Source organism: Falco naumanni, chromosome 8 (assembly GCF_017639655.2).
Source record: "Falco naumanni isolate bFalNau1 chromosome 8, bFalNau1.pat, whole genome shotgun sequence".
Taxonomy (NCBI): Eukaryota; Metazoa; Chordata; class Aves; order Falconiformes; family Falconidae; genus Falco; species Falco naumanni.
In genome coordinates, this window is record NC_054061.1 from 47,430,438 (window position 1) to 47,447,957 (window position 17,520).

The window sequence follows — 17,520 nt, forward strand, 5'->3', positions numbered from 1 at the left end:
AAGGGTTTCTTATTAAGGTGGTGGGTTTTGTAGTTTCATTAATTCTTAGACAGGATAAATAGCAACCAAAATAAATATTATTTATTTTACAGAACCTGCTCGCAATGATTACGTTTAATTCTAAGGAAGATACTAGGGACATTTGTGAATTCATCCAGTAACAGTAGGAAATTATTGACAAAATTTCAAGTAAAAAATCAACTTTTACTCATCTTGCTAGGCCTTCTACACTGCAATAAAATTAATTTACTAGTAAAAGCCAGAGGAAAAATAAGCTTCAAGTACACTGGCAATTTTTCACTTTGTATCAAAATACTATTGAGATTTTAGGCAAATAAAAATTAAAGGTAAAGCATTTTATTAAGACTATAAAGAAATAAGATGACAAAGATGGAAATAAATGACTTGAACTAGGAGGAAGAATATATAATTATTTCCAAGCTGCTGAGGTCCAGTTACAGTACGTTTGGGGTAGTACATTGAAAAATTGTTAACTCAAACGTATTGTCACTCCAAAGTCATTAATTACTGTTAGGGCCCATGTCAGTCAAGGGCCAGCAGTGAACTACCAGCATTACTCTCATTTAGATGTTTCTGTCATGTGTGTTTGTTACTGTTCTGACTGAACCAGAACATTAGATAAATCGTAACAGACATTTCCTCTGACATCTGCCAATAAATCACCAAAGGGAGAGAGGAGTTTTAGCCCCAAACACCCCCAGAGGGAGGAATTGTTTATTAGCCAGTCAAGTCTAGAAGATGACCCTAATATAACAAAGGGCTTATGCAAAATATAGCAGTATAACGAACAGAGAAAAGAGCAATGATTTCAGGGTAGGATGCCCCTAGAGACCCTGACAGGGAGACTGCTGCCAGAGCTCTGCACAGGGGAGATGGGAGCAATTTCATCCCACAGATGGAAGGCCTTCTCTGGGGATGAGCTCTCTGTTGAAGGCCCACAAGACATGCTGCTCCGCTCTGGGTTTTTGTTGATATGTTTTGTTCAAAACCAATGGTGTAAAGCATTAACAAATAGTACCTGGCACTCATTTTGTCAGGAATTGAAAGCGAGACAACTGGATATAGGAAAGGGAAATTTTTTTCTGAAAAAAATACCTCAGCTTACTTTAAGTATAGTTTGGTTATATTTCTCATTTTTTTAATCTATGTGCTTTATAAAAATGTATTTATTTGGGTTATTAATGAATAAATGCTTTTTCACTTCCCTTTACCTTATCATTAACCATTAAATGGATAGATATATGCCGTCAAGGTAAATGGATAATGACATTTCTTACCTGGAGACTGACAAATCTATTAATGAAGACACCTGGGAAAACAAGTAGAATAGCTCCTCATCACACTAGTATCTAAGTCCAAAGAGTAACACAGCAGGCTTTTATTTCAGCTACACAGACCGTCAGAGAATTGTCTTTCAATGGCTGACAGCAACCAAGGAGTCTGGCCCTCTGGTATGTAGAAAGATAGTGGTTGAATCCTGACAGTCACAGCAGCTGTATTACAGATGCTTACTCTAAGGCAAACCAAAATACACATACATATAAAAAAAATTAATATTTATGGCCCTTTATCCCTTTCTTTTCCCTCTCTCTCACACAGTGTTCAGCATTCTTTTTGCCAGACATAAAATACAACTTATTAGGCACACAAAAGTATATTCTGCTGGCTGCAGTGTTGGAACAATCTTCCAGCATGTTTGATTCCAGCAGTAGTTCAGTAATCTAATCTTCAGTTTACAAAAGGGTGGGTAACTGCACCAGTAACTACCATGGAGGGAGAATATTATGCCCTTATCGCCAGGTATCAATACAGAGTTCTAAGGCACAGACATTGTTCAGGAAATAATCTACAAACCAAGTAACTAAATAGCAATAGCTGCCCTTCTTCAGTCCAGGTAACTCATCAGCATCTGTTCTGCTAGATCACCCATGGCTACCTCCTTCCACTACAGCCATCCTCATGACACAGAGAGCAGCAAGTCAGCCAAGTATCAAAATAACCATCAAACAGCTATTTTCCAGCCAGATGGGTGCCAGGGAGCCACAGCAGGCAATGCCAGCAGTGCAGGGTCACAATAGCCCAGATTTCTTTCCCAGAGACCTCGCCACAATGTCCGATGCACTTTGTGTACAGGAAACCAACACCGACAGCCACCATGAGAGCCTTCCAGACAGCTACCACGCTGACTCCTCATAACCAAGGAAAGTGCCACCAAGTTTCCCTAGTGCTTCCTCAAGCAGAAAAGGACAAACAAAGCCTACCACAAAACCAGCTCTGGAGTGCTGGCAGTGATGAAAGAGCAAGGTCACCATTCCCCCTAATCTCTACTGCTAGGCAAGGCAGGATTCAGCGAGAGAACACATAACTATTGGTCCCTAGCAATGCTATACGTTCAGCACACATCACTTTACAGTTCTGCCCAGGGCACTTACAGAAGTTAGAAGAGGATTTCTCACCTTCAGGTCCAGTCTTCTGAGCCTGTGCACAATCTTGATAGTGAATGCTTTCCTTTTTTAGCAAACACAGAATAACTTCCACACTGTAAGCATGTAAAGTCTCCAGCTCCTCTCGTTTTCTCTAGCTTCTTCCTCACCTCTCACTGTGGTATGACTTCCCTATGGTGGTTCTTGCTGAGGAGGCCACCAAACCCATACTGACATGCTGTTCCAGCAGCTGGTGCTGGGACAATGGTATTTTTCTGCTGTGCACCCATCACTGCAGCTCCTTATCCTTTAAGAGATTTTTTTTCCACCTTCCCTGCCTAACAGCCTAACACGTAATACATCCATCATAAACCATTGTTAAGATTTTCTGCTTTTGATGTAAAACTTTTCTCTCAGATAATCTGCATCCATTTTAATTTACTGTTATATTTTCAGAAATAACTAAAAACTTAAATCCTTACCTTGAATTTATCAACTTCTGCCTTCGAACATGTTGCATGATAAGATAACACCTGCCCCAGAACAAAAGATAAAAAAACATTTTTGTAGACTTGACAAGTAAAAATAATAGGGCTCTGTACTGCTGTCTAATTGGTGATGTTTAAAACAAATTTAGTTAATATTTATGCATGGTAATTCAGTTCTGAATGTCAGCATATAATAACTAATTGTAGGTTATCAGGTATACATTTGGCATTTATGTTGCAGGGAATTTTATAGGGAATCATGGACAGTAAGTGATTTAATATTATAAGCATTCCTACATTGTTCTCTCCTGGAGTTCTACAATTAAAAAGAGAAAGAATTTAATGTAAAAATAACAGTAGATTTACAGACTTTAAATAATGCCTTTTGCTATACTGTAAAGCTTTAACGCCTTTGCTAGTGGCACATCACTGCATGCAAATTAGCACCTCTATGCTATACCTGACATTCTCTGCAATACCGTTCTGGAGACAAAAGCATCTAATGAAATGCACAAAGTACTGCACATCTCTTATTACTTATAAGTATGCATACATTTACATGGAATACATTATATCCTTATGTGACAATACTAACATTCAACAAGCACTCCAGAAGGTGCAAGAGCCTGCATACTGGACCCACCGAGGTCTGACTGCGTGAGATGAGGTGCTGGTCCATGAGGAAGCTCACAGAGCCAGAGCACTCCTAGCGAGGACAGGTCCCCCCCACCACACAGCAACACCCGATCTGATTATGTACTAAAGCTTTGATATATATTTCTTATTTTGAAATTGTTTTCATCTATGAATGTCTCTGTTACTCATACAAATACCTAAACTCTATCTCAAATGCCCTTGGCTTGCAATACGTTGTGGCAATAAGTCCCAAGATGTATTTATTCATATCAGTTTTAGAGATGTCATCTTTTACAGTAACAGAAAATCATTCCTGCACTATGAAAGAATAAATAACAAACACCAATTCACTTGTTCTGTCCTACGTTTTACTTTCAATAACTATACATCATGTCCCTCCTCAAAGAGTATCTATTTTTCTGTCCAACCATACTGTAGCTTCTCTCAGATATCTGTAAGATTAGTAAAATTATGTCTCCTGCTATGACAGATTACACTTAATACCAATATTCTCGTCAAGTTTCTCTTTTATCTGCATTCATTATATTCCTCTAGATTTTTACAGTCTTCCTTAATATTGATTATTCTAATCTTCGAATCATTAGCAAATTTTGCATCCTTAATATATAAATTAGCCTGGTTTTGAACCATATGTCATCCTACTGTCAACCTTTCCCCATCAATTCCTGACATTTTGGTCTTCTGTTTATTAGTCAATCTTATGAGAATTCTGTATGAAAAACAGTATATCTGGATCTTATCATGGTATAAATCAAATTGACTTATTTTACATTTGATATCAATGTCATTTTCAAACGCCACTCATTGCCACCCTAGCTAAATACACAAATACTAATTAAGTGTTCTACTACTGAAAAATGGATTCACAGTCCTTCAGCATATACCATTCTTTTGTTCAGCACTTTTCTAATGTATCTTCAATCACTTTACACAAATATTATCATGAGTTGTTGCTCATTTATAGAAAGAATTACTCTTCACTGAAGCATAGTGGCCATTTATCAAACCTATAATCTGCATTCAAGCTATATAGCTATTAGCCTTTGTTAGATAAAAGAAGGAAGCTGTATTTTAAACCAAGAAACTTAAACTTCCTTGATTTCAGTAGTAAATAAACTTCTATGTTAACTTTCATTCTTATGTATCTGAGTGTGATATCTGGCACTGCTTGTTTTTCTTGCTAGGAGGAGTAATATTATACAAATATCTGGGGGATATGAGAGTTTATAGTAATTCATGACTATGATATATAAAGAATAAGGAATCTTGCAGGAGGTCTTCTCCTCCTAAGTGAATACATATAAAGGAATAACAAAAAAAAAAAAGCACCACTTATGCTTAGAATGTTTTCTAACACAAACAGTCCTATTGACTTCAAAAACATGTTACAGGATAGATCCCTGATATATAGGTAACTATATCCAACCCTAAAGCAAAGAGAAAAATAATTATGTCCCTTTCATAGCAATCCAGTTTGATTTTTGGTTTATTAGAGAGAAATTCACATCTCAATCAGGTCGACACTATTTTTGTAGTTCTTACTGTAACGGTGGGTATTGCATAAGTTCAAAGGAGTTACACAGGTAAAGGGTGCACGCACCAGGGATAGCTAGATGATTTTCTTCTCTTGTCACATGTGAATTTTAAAACAATACTGAAATCTGAGCAACATAAAACATTCCTCCAGTGAAAGGGTAAAGATTAATCAGTCTTGTATAATGTTTTTTGCAAGATCTTAAATGTCATTCAAATCGTTCTTAATTATTGTTTTAGTAGGAATAATAAAGATTTGTAAGGCTATCCTCAAAACTCCAAGCTTTGTTCTCACCAAGATTATTTTTAATGTGATCATGTTCAAAACCTCCAGAATATAATAGAGAATAGTGCTTTGTTGTTAAATCGGCTTAATGAAGTTTAAATAATCATAATTTTTTGAAACATTCTGCCTTTTAGAGTTTGTTGTACAGCAGGTGGTAGATTTCAGTCTTCGTGAATGGGGCATGGGGGAACAGAAACAGGAAAAGAAATTGCTACAAAGGCAACGGACAAAAAAAGAGAAAGCTTTGCATCCATTTAGCTGGTCTGTATGCATCTTATAGAAAGATGAAATGGGTTGGCATGCTAGGACCTTGCATTATGTATTGGCCTTGAACCACAGCAGAGCTCTTAGTGAGCTGCCAGCCATCCTGCTTTGACTTTATTCCAGCAAGACAGGTATCTGAGAAGGGTTCAGCAGATGTTGCTTTTGATACTAAAAAGCCCTATGATGATCGCTTTTTTCAAATTTTTCCTGCTCACAGTATGTTTTACTTACACTTTACAATAGTATATAAACAACAATAAGCTGTTTAAAGTACCAAATTCAAAGGAATTCTCAGTTACTGATGGACAAGAAAATACATGTAATGTCTAGATTAATTCCTACACTTACACCTGTAAGAAACTAGATTCACCATCATCACTGTCCCCACTTCCAATGTAAATAACATAGGCATCAAGTGAGATATCCAGGTTCAAAATTACTTAAGCTGTGCATGAGCTCCGCACCTAAGCACAGCCTGAGAAAGTTTCCCTTCAGCATTATCTTAGTAAGACAACACACTAAGGTGCAGAGAATATCTATATCTAGATATAGAAAATGATGCTAACTACAATAAACTCAGAAGCAGGAGGTTTCTTTACATGTGATGGTTATGAGCAAGAAAAGGTTTCACTAAGATGTATACATACGTCAAGAGCCACAGACTGTTTTGCCCAGGATTTCTTCACTTGGTCATACATAATGGTGTTGTTGATGCCCAGGCCACAGAAAATAACAAAAGCCTAGAAGTGAAAAAAGAAAAAAGAAAAGAAAGTAAATTATAAGTCAATTGTAACACAAACATAAAGATGAATGCTGGCTTAATCATGAAAAGGAATTGCATGGAAATATTAGGAATAATCATGCTTAGGCAGGTTATCTTGCAAATGTAGCTTAGTCACTGGCCTCAACAAGATGAGAAAGATCAGATGCAATCAGCTTGTTTTAATTAGGATGCAAACTTATTAAGCGAGAAGTTCTGAGAAATAATGTCAAACCACAAACACAGACAACATATTCTTTCCTCCTCCCTAGAGTAGCATTTCCTCCTCCCTGAAGCAGCATTACCCAAAAATACCAAATCCTGCTGAAAAAGTATGTTATTGCTACAAAATTGAATGCCTCTTACTTCAAACAGTCGCTGGTCGGCATCGTCAAAGGGTTTCCCATCAAGCCTGTTCAACACTTGAGCCACCCCTTTAGAAAGAGTTAATATGAATTATAATCTTAATTTATTAATTCACAATACAGAATATTTCATTCATTGGTAACATTTAAAATACATCTTTCAAACTGAAAAGCAAAATTGCAAATATTTATTCTGAAAATCATTAAACAAACATAAACATGAAAGTATGGTTGTTCTGATACCAGGACTCAGTTTATTACTTTCAACGATTATTCTTTACTCTTCAAGTATAATACTGCAAATCTAGAAGTTGCAATGGTTTTCACAAAAGGTTTAAGATCTTTTTGGGAAAGAACCTGAGCACTTTGCTAATAGCAATCATATAAGTTGTCCTAGCAATGTGCATTTTTTTAATAGAGTTTAATCAATCAGTATGTTCATTCCTATAATCTTTGTTGGTTTACAATCACCTGGATATGTAAGTCCTTTCTTTCCTCATGACTGGTACATAAATTTACCGAACCAATTGAAAAAATAAGTGATTGCCTTAAACCACTTGAGGTGTTCAAAGCTCTTGGCTCTAGCTGAACTGAGTCTTACTACAACAAACTATTTCTATTTCATTTAGCTACAATACGCTTTTAGAAAAATAGCGTAAGAGCTAAAAGCAGTCAAGGGTTCAGTTTCTTTCTACTTCTTCAAGGTAGCATGAATTCACAACAAACAGTGAGCCACATTTTTAATACTCAATTCTGACAGCATCTCTGCTGAATTAGTTCAAAGATCCTGATCCTGCATGGCACCAAGGGCTTCAGCAATGCACTACTGATCTCAGCTCTCATTGACAGCTACAACACACAGGGATCCAAGTCTGGCCTTTCCAGTTTAAATTGCTATTGCTTCAAGTTGAATTCTTCTGTAGAAATTAACAGAGGAATCTGGCACTGTTATTGACAAATGGCACTCCTTTGTGGAAAAGCAGGTAATAATGCTGGGCCAACTATCATAGCTGGGAAGCATCCTATCAAACAAGCAATAAAACCCTGTCATGTCCTGATCCAGCACACACCACGGGTACTGGCAACTCTGACAGCTGCTGTAGCCTCCCTGCTAAGTCTTCCCTGACTGAGCAGTTCATCGTTAAAGAGGGCAATGACCACTTTGCTTGAATGCAGAAACAGTTGCTTGAGTTGTGTACAAAAAAGGGAGAGCCAAGAAAAGTATCAAAGCATACCGAACATTTTTCACTAATATTATTATAATTTCTATTTTTATCTCATTAGTCTTCAAGTTCCAATACAATAAATAAATATGACACGATGGGAAAGTTAAAAAAGTCCATACAGTATCCAAGTCAAAACATTCCTTCTTGGATACTTAGCATGCATCCTAGCTTACTTCTTAACAATATTCAGCTGGGAAAAAGAAGAAAAAGGAGCACAGAATTAAAAAGACAGAACTAAATTGACTTTAGCACAAAAAATGATGCAGCTATGAGGAAGGTCTTACCAATTATTTGGTGGTTGCTATTCCATATAGGAACACACAGAACAGACCTTATGTGAAAGCCAGAAATCTGGTCAGCCTAAAACATAGAAATGAGAACTTCCATTAGTAGTAGGTACCATTTGCACCCTTTTACATTCTAGTAATAGAAAAGTCAAGGAGTAAGTTTACATTTACAAATATCATTCCATATGGATCAGCTCTCACTCAGAAAATATTTCTGCTGAAACCTCATTCATAGTAAGAGTAACCAAAAGTCATAAGGATTATCCTAAAAATTGCCAGAGAAAATACAAACATCACCATCTTCGCCACAGAAAGCTTACACTTTTGACTTTGATTTGGAATTAAAGACAAACTGTAATGGAGGCAATGCTCACACAATTCCTGGATTACTTACACCGGTAGATTAGTAGGGCAAACCTCTGCTGCGTAAGGGTGCCTTACACATACTCTTCCCAACTGCCAAACTGAAATTTGATTTAGCAAAGCAGCTGCAAAATGAGGCTTACAGGAAATATGCATTTTCAGAAGAAAGGTGAGAGTAAGTAGGGAATTGTGCAGAAACGCAAGCTAGGAAGAAGTGGAAGGATGGGGTCAAAACCAAGACTTGAGATTTTCTGTGTAGGTTTAGTTGGTCCCATAGCTCTGAAGAGAACATTCTGCCCCATTTACTGTTTTCTATCTAATGTAGTATAAAACTTTGCAATTTATTGTAAGTGTCACTGATTCTCTTTTTTCTACGGTTAATTAGCTTCATTCTTTAAGGTCACTGCTGCAAAATCTGAAGAAAAAAAAGTATTTTTTCAAAAGAGATTAGAGCAAGAGAGTGGGATGAGCCCACTCACAAGAGATCAGGAGATGTTCTCCTATGAAAATGTTAATGCTACAGGCAATCTGTAATAGAAGTAAAAGACCAGCAGTAATTCATCAACTGGAGGCAAGATGTGATCGCTGTGAACTCCTAGCTAGCAAAAGATATAATTCAGGTTTTAACTGGAGTGCTGCTTATTTGTACATACACAGAACTCATCACCGAAATCAGAGTGGACTGCCACCTAAAATCCATGGGAGTGGGGAAATAACTTCCTCAGACGTGTCTTAAAATGAACTCTAAAGTGAAAATACTTTGGCATTAAATTGTTGGTGAATGAGTTGAAAATAGAGTGTCAACATTTGAAAATGGCAATTAGTATTCTGGGAGCAGAAAGAGGGTGTTTTTAACAGAAACAAAGAACAGAATATCTGTTCATAACTGCAAATGTATGTTTGATTTTATCTAAATTATACGGGATAATATGTTCCTCTCACTACACTTGACTATAGAAATAACTGATTGTGACAACTTAATTTAAGAATTAAATTTTCATAGGCAACCAGCAACACAAGATAATTACTGCCCTTTGTATTAAGTGCTTTCTTTTTCTCTATACAAATTGGGCAGTGGCTCTAACTTGGAAAGGACTAATGTGAAAGGAATAAGAGATAGCTGAATTATTCAGGACATAATATATTAAAAGTGCAACTGCAAACATATCAAGGATTGGCATGATTTATTTTACCATATCTCTTTGGCAAGAAATAGACCCCAGGCATTAATTGCACTTTTTGAATTTTGGAACAAATTCATATCAACACAGTTTTCTTGTATACTGCAGGTCCCTTTTATTTTTCTTGTTTTGACAGGTTCTGCTGGTTTGAGAGATAATCCCTTTAATGATACACGGGATAAAACTGGAACCAAGCAAAACTCCCAAGATGAAACACTTCCAAGCACACTTACTGTAGTAATACAGTTTAGCAAACTTGCTGACCACTGATGAATGTGCTGCCCAATTGCTGGCCAAGTCCCCACAGTAATACTGTTTCACTGCATAGAATTCAGTGAAGATTTTGTCATTCCATATGCCTCTAGTATTTATTAGGTGTTAAGTATATATTTTTGTCTGTATCAACACCTTCCTAACTGAGGCGGGAATGAATACCTTAGGATACACAAACAACTTTTGTTAGGAGTGATATATGTATCCTGGAGAAATAATTAATCCAGTGTGTGTATTTTATTTGTGCAAATTAAAAGGTTAGTTGGCTAAGTTAGATCACAAACAACATTTGCCTCTCTAGGTTCTGTTTACACTCTGTGTATGTACAGTCCCAGTCACTCCAACAGCTAACAGCAATGGTGCTGCTAACACTGAACATCAACAGTGGAATTTTCAGCAATAAAAATTAGCTTGCATACACTCAAAGCACTTGATAGGGGAAGGTAGCACTTATAAATAGAGAAAAATGAAACAAGGACAGACTAAGACTGCCTAAAGTCATACACTAATTCAGTGACCTGTGTTTACTGTATAAAGCCATGTGAATACCAGCAGACCAGAAAGAGGACATACTGGATAGAAAAAATAATGCAAAATAAATACTTACATGTTTTACAGCCACTTGGATATAACGATAAAATTGTGTTATATTAGTTGCAATGCCAAAAATATGATGTATATTTACATTTCTAAAAATCTCTTACTTCAGCATCAAAGCGAGGATCCTGATAAGCATCACTGATGTTCACTGGGAGACCCGTGGAAGCTACGAGTTCAGCAATGCTATTATTTATTAGCCAGTCAGAATAAGATGTTGATTTCTCCACATTGTCTTTGAAACTATCAAAAGGCACAGCAAGGGAAGAAAAGGACACAGTCAATGTTGCTTGGAAGTCCAGCATGTGTTACAGGCATATTCACAGGAATAGCAGAACCATTCACAGTTATTAATGCTAACTAAGCATTATCTATGGAACAATAATTTGGTATTTATTGAAATGATACACCAAAAATTTTCACCTTTACACAATTCTTTCTATTAAAAATAGCATGGTTCTCCCAAGTAAAGTAAATACAGCACTGAATAATGAAATGTGTTTACACGTGAATCAAGAATGTGAATATGTTTCAAGTTTCCATGGGATACTCATCAAAAGCAACCAGTTCTAAACAATATTTTCTGTAGAGCTACCTGAAAGTACATACTTTTAAGATTTTAATTTTTCAAATTAGTCTAAGAATTTGAGGTATTTTTAATTCATGCTTCCAATAATTTTCCTGTCAAAGGAAATGCCTTTTTTTTTTTTTTTTTGTCTGAAATGCCAGACCTGAATGGCTGAAGAAGCGATCATGAATTAAGTCTGCAAATCAGTAAAGCAAGTGTGTTGCAGCAGGTCGATCCACGTAGGCATACAATACGTGAAGGTTTGGGTTTTTTTTGCCCTGGCTAAGCTTCTGCCACAACTACGGAGGGGCTAGAGATCTGTGAGTAAATGAACATAAGACACTAGAATTATGGGTTCAACTCACCACACTCCACCACAGCTTCTCCAGAAAACTCACAGACCTTAAAGTCCTCACCTTATACCTCATCTAATCAGCAGGAAAGTTCTCATTGACTTATTGAAGAACAGGTTTTGACACTGGTAAGGTGTAGCTATTCATGTGTGAATAAACAAATGCATTTTGTCTCAGTTTCGAAAATAAAACAGATCAATTTTCAAGACCTGAGAAATATCACCTAGAAAAAAGTGCCTCTGAGCAGCCATGGAGAAGACTACAATAGCTTGAAGCTTCAAAGTAATGCACATGAATGAAAGAAGGATGCACAGTAAAATGCTTGAATGACTCAAAGTGAAAAGATTGATTTTTGTCAGCTGCATTGATTTTCTGGAGACTAATTCAACTAAGTCACTCATTTGAAAGAAAACTCAATATTCTTAAAATACGATAAAGATAGATGATTATAATAATAATAATGATTTACATAAATAAAGTGTATCAACTTTCATTTGGGATAAGGATTTTGAGTGACTGTAGTAAATGTTATGTGTATACTTTGACAGGAACCTTTACATAAATATAATATTTTTTGAGCTAAGTAAAAAATTCATATTTATAATTTAAAATTTATTTCAGGACATCAATACTTGACAAGCAAAAACAACCTTTAAGGATAAGAATCTAATTTCAAATGCATAGCTCCCAGTTAACACCTTAAAAATCTGGATGATATTATCATTATAATGTAAGACATTTTAAATTGGGACTGCATTATGGCTGTCACGCATTTTAAGCAGCAAATGAATTCAATTCAAAGAAAAAAGATATAATTCAAGAAGTTTAAAAGTATGTTCTGCTATGTTGTCTCCATTCCTAGCAAGTGCTTTACAACCATGCTCTAGAAGAGAGGCACTCAACTTTCACTAGGAGGAAATATCAGTGATTAATTCTGATGCAAATCACAGCCAGCTGGCACTCTCTCCATCCTCAGCAGTTCAAACCCCTCAGAAGCTACTCTAAAAATCACAGCAACCATTTTTTCTGAGCTGTGGAAAGCCGTGAGTCCTGCTGGACTGATGCAGGCAGCTGCATGTCACTATCTCCCTGTCTTGCCCAAGCACTAGCAGGATCGCTGCGTGCCAGGCAGGAGAGTAAACCCAGCTCAAGAGCACTGAGTAGTGCTGCAGGCTCCCCTTAGGAAGCTGCATGTCTTCCTATCTTCCCCAAAGCCTCTCTGACAGGAATAGCAGCAATACAGTGGGGAAGTGGTACAGGCAAAATTGCAGGAACCTTCAGTCCTCTCTGAACAGTGACACGAACCCTTCCAGCTCCTAGGACTACAAGAGCAGAAAGATGCCTTAGGAAGCATAAAAATACTGCAGGGAATGGGGCAATACCCGAGTGCACATCATCACAGGGACAGCCACGGTGAAACAGCAGTAGCAGGGGTTTCAGCACTTTCTCGTTACCAGCCTAACCAGTGGGGAGCACAGCTGTTTTTTCCCACACAACCCACACTGGCTCAGGCAGCTGACCTCTCCTCTACCCCTGGTGCTCAGGATGCAGAAGTGTAATCCCAGCTACACCATCTGCCAAGATGACTTCTGTGTAGGAAAGACATAGCCCACAGTGCCTTCCCTCAGGCTCATCTTCATCCAGAATACATCAGAACTGAACTCTCAAGGCTTCTAAGATTTATGTAATCTTTTTTCAAAGGGAGAAAAAATTTAGGAGACTTAGCAAACCTGTACTTCAACAACAAAATGATTGGCAAATGAGAGCATCAGTGTGCCATTATGGATAATAAACAGACTTGATCATGGTGTGTGCTGGAAAAATGCAAACTGAACAGGTAATTCCAAGTATGGTCTTGCAAGGTGTTTCTTTACAACCAAGAGCAAAGAAAAAAGAAGTATTCATTATAATATTTAGGGACTAAAAAGGTGAGCTTCTATTAGCCAGATGGAAGAAGGGCAAAAGAAAAGCCAATTTCTTCTAAAACTGTGTGAGAAAGTATTTAGGACATTAAGAGTTATATTGTCCTTGAAGCTTCTCTCTCTTTCAGTTAAAACTTAGTACTGAACTGTTCTCAGCCTATAATCTCTTTGGATTTCCACTAAAATTTCAAAGAAATAATATTTATCTTCACTGGTGTAATGATGAAGAAACTCATCCTGCCATTTTTTTCCACATGAAACATCTTATGACTTTACATCAGTTACAGCTGCAGAATGTAGAATGAAAAGAGCAAAAACTTACTAGAAAAAAACGCTCAAATGTCAAGGGCTCACGGTGTTCTGTATCCTAAATAACCTTCATTTTCCCACTATAGAGCCAATAACTCAAGCTGTGCCTGTGCTAGATCCAAATGTGACATCACATCTGCCAGTCTAACCTTGGTCATTGTAACACCAACTTTACTCTCCACCGGATGAAAAATGAAAGAAAAAGCAATAAATCTTCCTATAAAGATGCACAGAAGCGTACCCTTACAAATCTTATAAAGACTAGCTACCAGGTTGCATGTGTTTATTCATGTCTCACACTGAAGTTAAAAGAATCTTGACGACTATATGCAGAGCAGGCTACTACAAATTGCTCTGTGGTAACATGCTAATATAACTATGGTAACAAGAAATGAGCCAGCTTGGTTATCTTGACACCACTCTACGTTGTTTTGACTAATCTGGCTACAGATCAAGTTTGAGAAAAACAGGAATAACAACCACATCCCTTGATTCATACTCCTGTCCCTGAACAAAAGGAATGTATTTTCACCCATTTAATTGACCTAGGAAAGACCAACTGCTACTCTGAAGCTCTTTGTCAAAAGCAGTAACTTGTGATTCCCAGATGAATCAACAGATTATTTATTCATATATAAACCTTCCTATTTTTTCCCACTTGTTTTCCATTTGTCTCACCATTCCCATCTCTAATCTAGTGGATAGGGCATGGAAGAGACCTAGCTTCTGCCTGTCTTTTTGCATGGCCCTGGACTCTGCGGTCAGCTTGCACATCTTAAAAATAACACTACTCATTTTTGTAATGCTACAAAATCAATCCATCAAAAGCATTAAGAATTACGACCTGTTGTAATCTGGAGTATAATGTGCACATTCACCTTAATAGTGGTAGCTTTTCACTACACTGCAGTTGAAGAAAGAAGGCAAGTTACCAAAAATATTTTAAAAATATGCTTAAAGGGCTTAAATATGGCAAAGCACTAAGTAATCTTCAAGTTTGCTAAGCTATGGGTGGCAAGTTGGACAGAAATCTAGGCTTATCATTATGGCAGCCATTTGATATGGAAAATTTCAATTCAGAATCAGTATGAATTGATTTGCATAAAATGTGTATGATAATCATTGAGTTTGTTTGGTATGTAGGACGTTTTACATGAACTGTTACCAGTTGTACTGTCTTGTAGGAATTGCAGGAATCCCATATGGACAAAAAGCTTTTTCTATTACTACTTACAGTTAGCCTTTTATCAATGTTTAAATACAGATCCTACTAAGCAAAACATATACTTCTATTTTGACTGGACTCCAAACAAGAATCACAGGAACAGAATTTCTGGGAAAATACACATTCTCTGAGGTTTTTAGGCTTTCCAACTTGACAACAGAAGCAGAAAACTTTACTGGAAACTTTCCAACTCAACTGTAAGGAGTTTTTTTGTAAGAGATCAACAAACAACCTAAAATAATTTTGTAATTTTTACTTCAGTATTAACTATACAAAACCCCCATGTGTCCTCCATGAGTTCAATAATAAAAAGTCATCAGTAATTTCTTGGTTTCTTCTCTGATACACTGGATGCAATCTTAGCACATACATATATACAAACATACATATAAAAATATAGGCATGTATATTTATGCAAGCAAGTCCCCATTTGAAGCAAGCAGGAGTCTTGTCTGAGTAAAAACTGTAGGCTCACACTCTTCAATCATCTCTATCCAAAGTTCCGTAAGAACAGAAAACTGTGATCAAGCAAATTTAAAACTATGTGAAAAAGAATCCATTACCATAGAAGACATGAGCACTAACCTGTTGTCAGTATCAGCGCTGCATTTTGGAGATAACAACTCAAAGGATTTAGTAAATTTCACCACCTGTCACAAAAAAAGTAGCATAATTGTTATTAAGATGAATAAATATGTAAAAAAACAGTAATATAAGCTTCCTATATTTAAAACATTTTTATCTAATGGTCTTAGAATAAAAATTCAATCTGTATTCCCCCAATTTCCTCCAAATTCATGTTCAAAATACATATTGTGCACAGTTCACTAACAAACAATACCAAATCAAATGATATCTTCAGATTCCTTTATGAAACTATTTTCTGCAACAACATATACTTCCCTTCAAAGGGCTCTGGAATATGAATTGTGGAGGCTGATGCAAACTTCATTTTTCTAATATAGAAAAATAAACAGAAAAATACATTTGCACTACTAATTCCAACCTATTTTCCTAGAACTTATGTGCCAACAGCACATAAGTGAAACATCTTAAAAGGGGCTAGTGTGATATAGAACACAGGTAATATTTCTGGATGCTAGTATGGGTTCCCATCTTCCACTTTGGTTCTGTATCATAAAAGCTTTTCATACAATGTACAAATAACAGTATTTTTGACATGGCTTCACAATCAGGTACTCTATGGGGTTCTATTTTGATATATAGGTTAACCCTCCAAAATCCAGGGAAATGAGGAAAACAATTCTGCCACTTGTAAAAATGACCACATGGGTGGCAAGTTGCTATTCTCCTACTCCAAATTAACCTAAGATTTATGACTGTTTAGAGAAGTTTAGGCTTAACTGAATACCTTGGCTGTCCACATTTCAGATTTCACATTTCAGGTCTAGAGGAATAAGAACTCATTATCTGTGGTTTGGAAAAAAAAACCCTCCATCCTCAAAGGTAGAAACAGTACCAAGAGCAGAAGAATGAAGTGAAAAATGCCACCCACAGATTGCTACTAACACAATGTACTGTTCTGTGAAAAATAAAAATCATATTATACTTGCAAATATAGTGGCATTTCATAAGAATGTAGTAGAACTGTATCTTGTAATTATAAAATCAGTGTGGGGGGTCTAAAAAGAGAAAATAAACCAGAAACATTAAAATTCTGTAACAGAGAATATATAAACAAAATACAAACCTAGATCTTGTTTTTATGAAAGCTAGTGTAATTCAGGGCATACTCCACTGAAAGTATTTCATTTCTATCAGTTTAAATTAAATGAGAAACATATCTTTCCTCAAGGAAAGAAAATAATGGTTTTTTTCTGCCATACACACAAACTTGTGATTCTGTCTCTGATAATCATTTAGACTTGTCACAGCCCAGCACCAAATAATCAATTACAGCGTCAGTGAATCCAAAGATACTTGGATAGAAAAAAGAATGATATTACAAGCAACACTTTTATCCTTCAATTACTTCTCAAATCAGTAGAAAGGAGGACAGTTTGTGTTGAATAGCCTGAAAACACTGAAGAGATCTATCAAGCTAAAGGCAGTCACTTATTTTACTACTAATAACAATACTGAAAAATGTTAAACATGTTTAAAAAGGCTCTCATACCCTATGAATGGCAGTATTACAAAGGCCGAGTGAAAGCACCTGTCAAAACTGTGCGTGAAATCCAGCTCTTGATAAATACTTTCATATAGCTTACATTCATCTGTTCACCTTAACAGAGCTCTGCAACAAAATCATTATTCCTTGGTCAAATGGACAGAGCAATTGCAAAAACCAAGCATACTTCAGCGATGCTGAAAGTAAAATTTTCACTTCACCTGCTCAATGCAAAAGCTTCTTCCTATCACATGACCAAGTACGTGACTATCTAGACATTCTTACACA

The 17,520-nt window shown here is 36.5% G+C and overlaps 1 protein-coding gene across 1 annotated transcript in view; it reads right to left on the minus strand.

Annotated features, from left to right (window-relative positions):
• Positions 1-17,520, minus strand: part of PDE11A (phosphodiesterase 11A) — a 135,233-nt gene that overhangs the window by 60,181 nt on the left and 57,532 nt on the right. The window contains exons 5-10 of the mRNA XM_040604409.1: positions 15,687-15,751; positions 10,832-10,967; positions 8,308-8,383; positions 6,799-6,866; positions 6,320-6,412; positions 2,927-2,977 (exon numbers count right to left, since the gene is read on the minus strand). Coding sequence (XP_040460343.1) covers positions 2,927-2,977; positions 6,320-6,412; positions 6,799-6,866; positions 8,308-8,383; positions 10,832-10,967; positions 15,687-15,751 — 489 coding nt within the window. The remainder of the gene's footprint in view (positions 1-2,926; positions 2,978-6,319; positions 6,413-6,798; positions 6,867-8,307; positions 8,384-10,831; positions 10,968-15,686; positions 15,752-17,520) is intronic.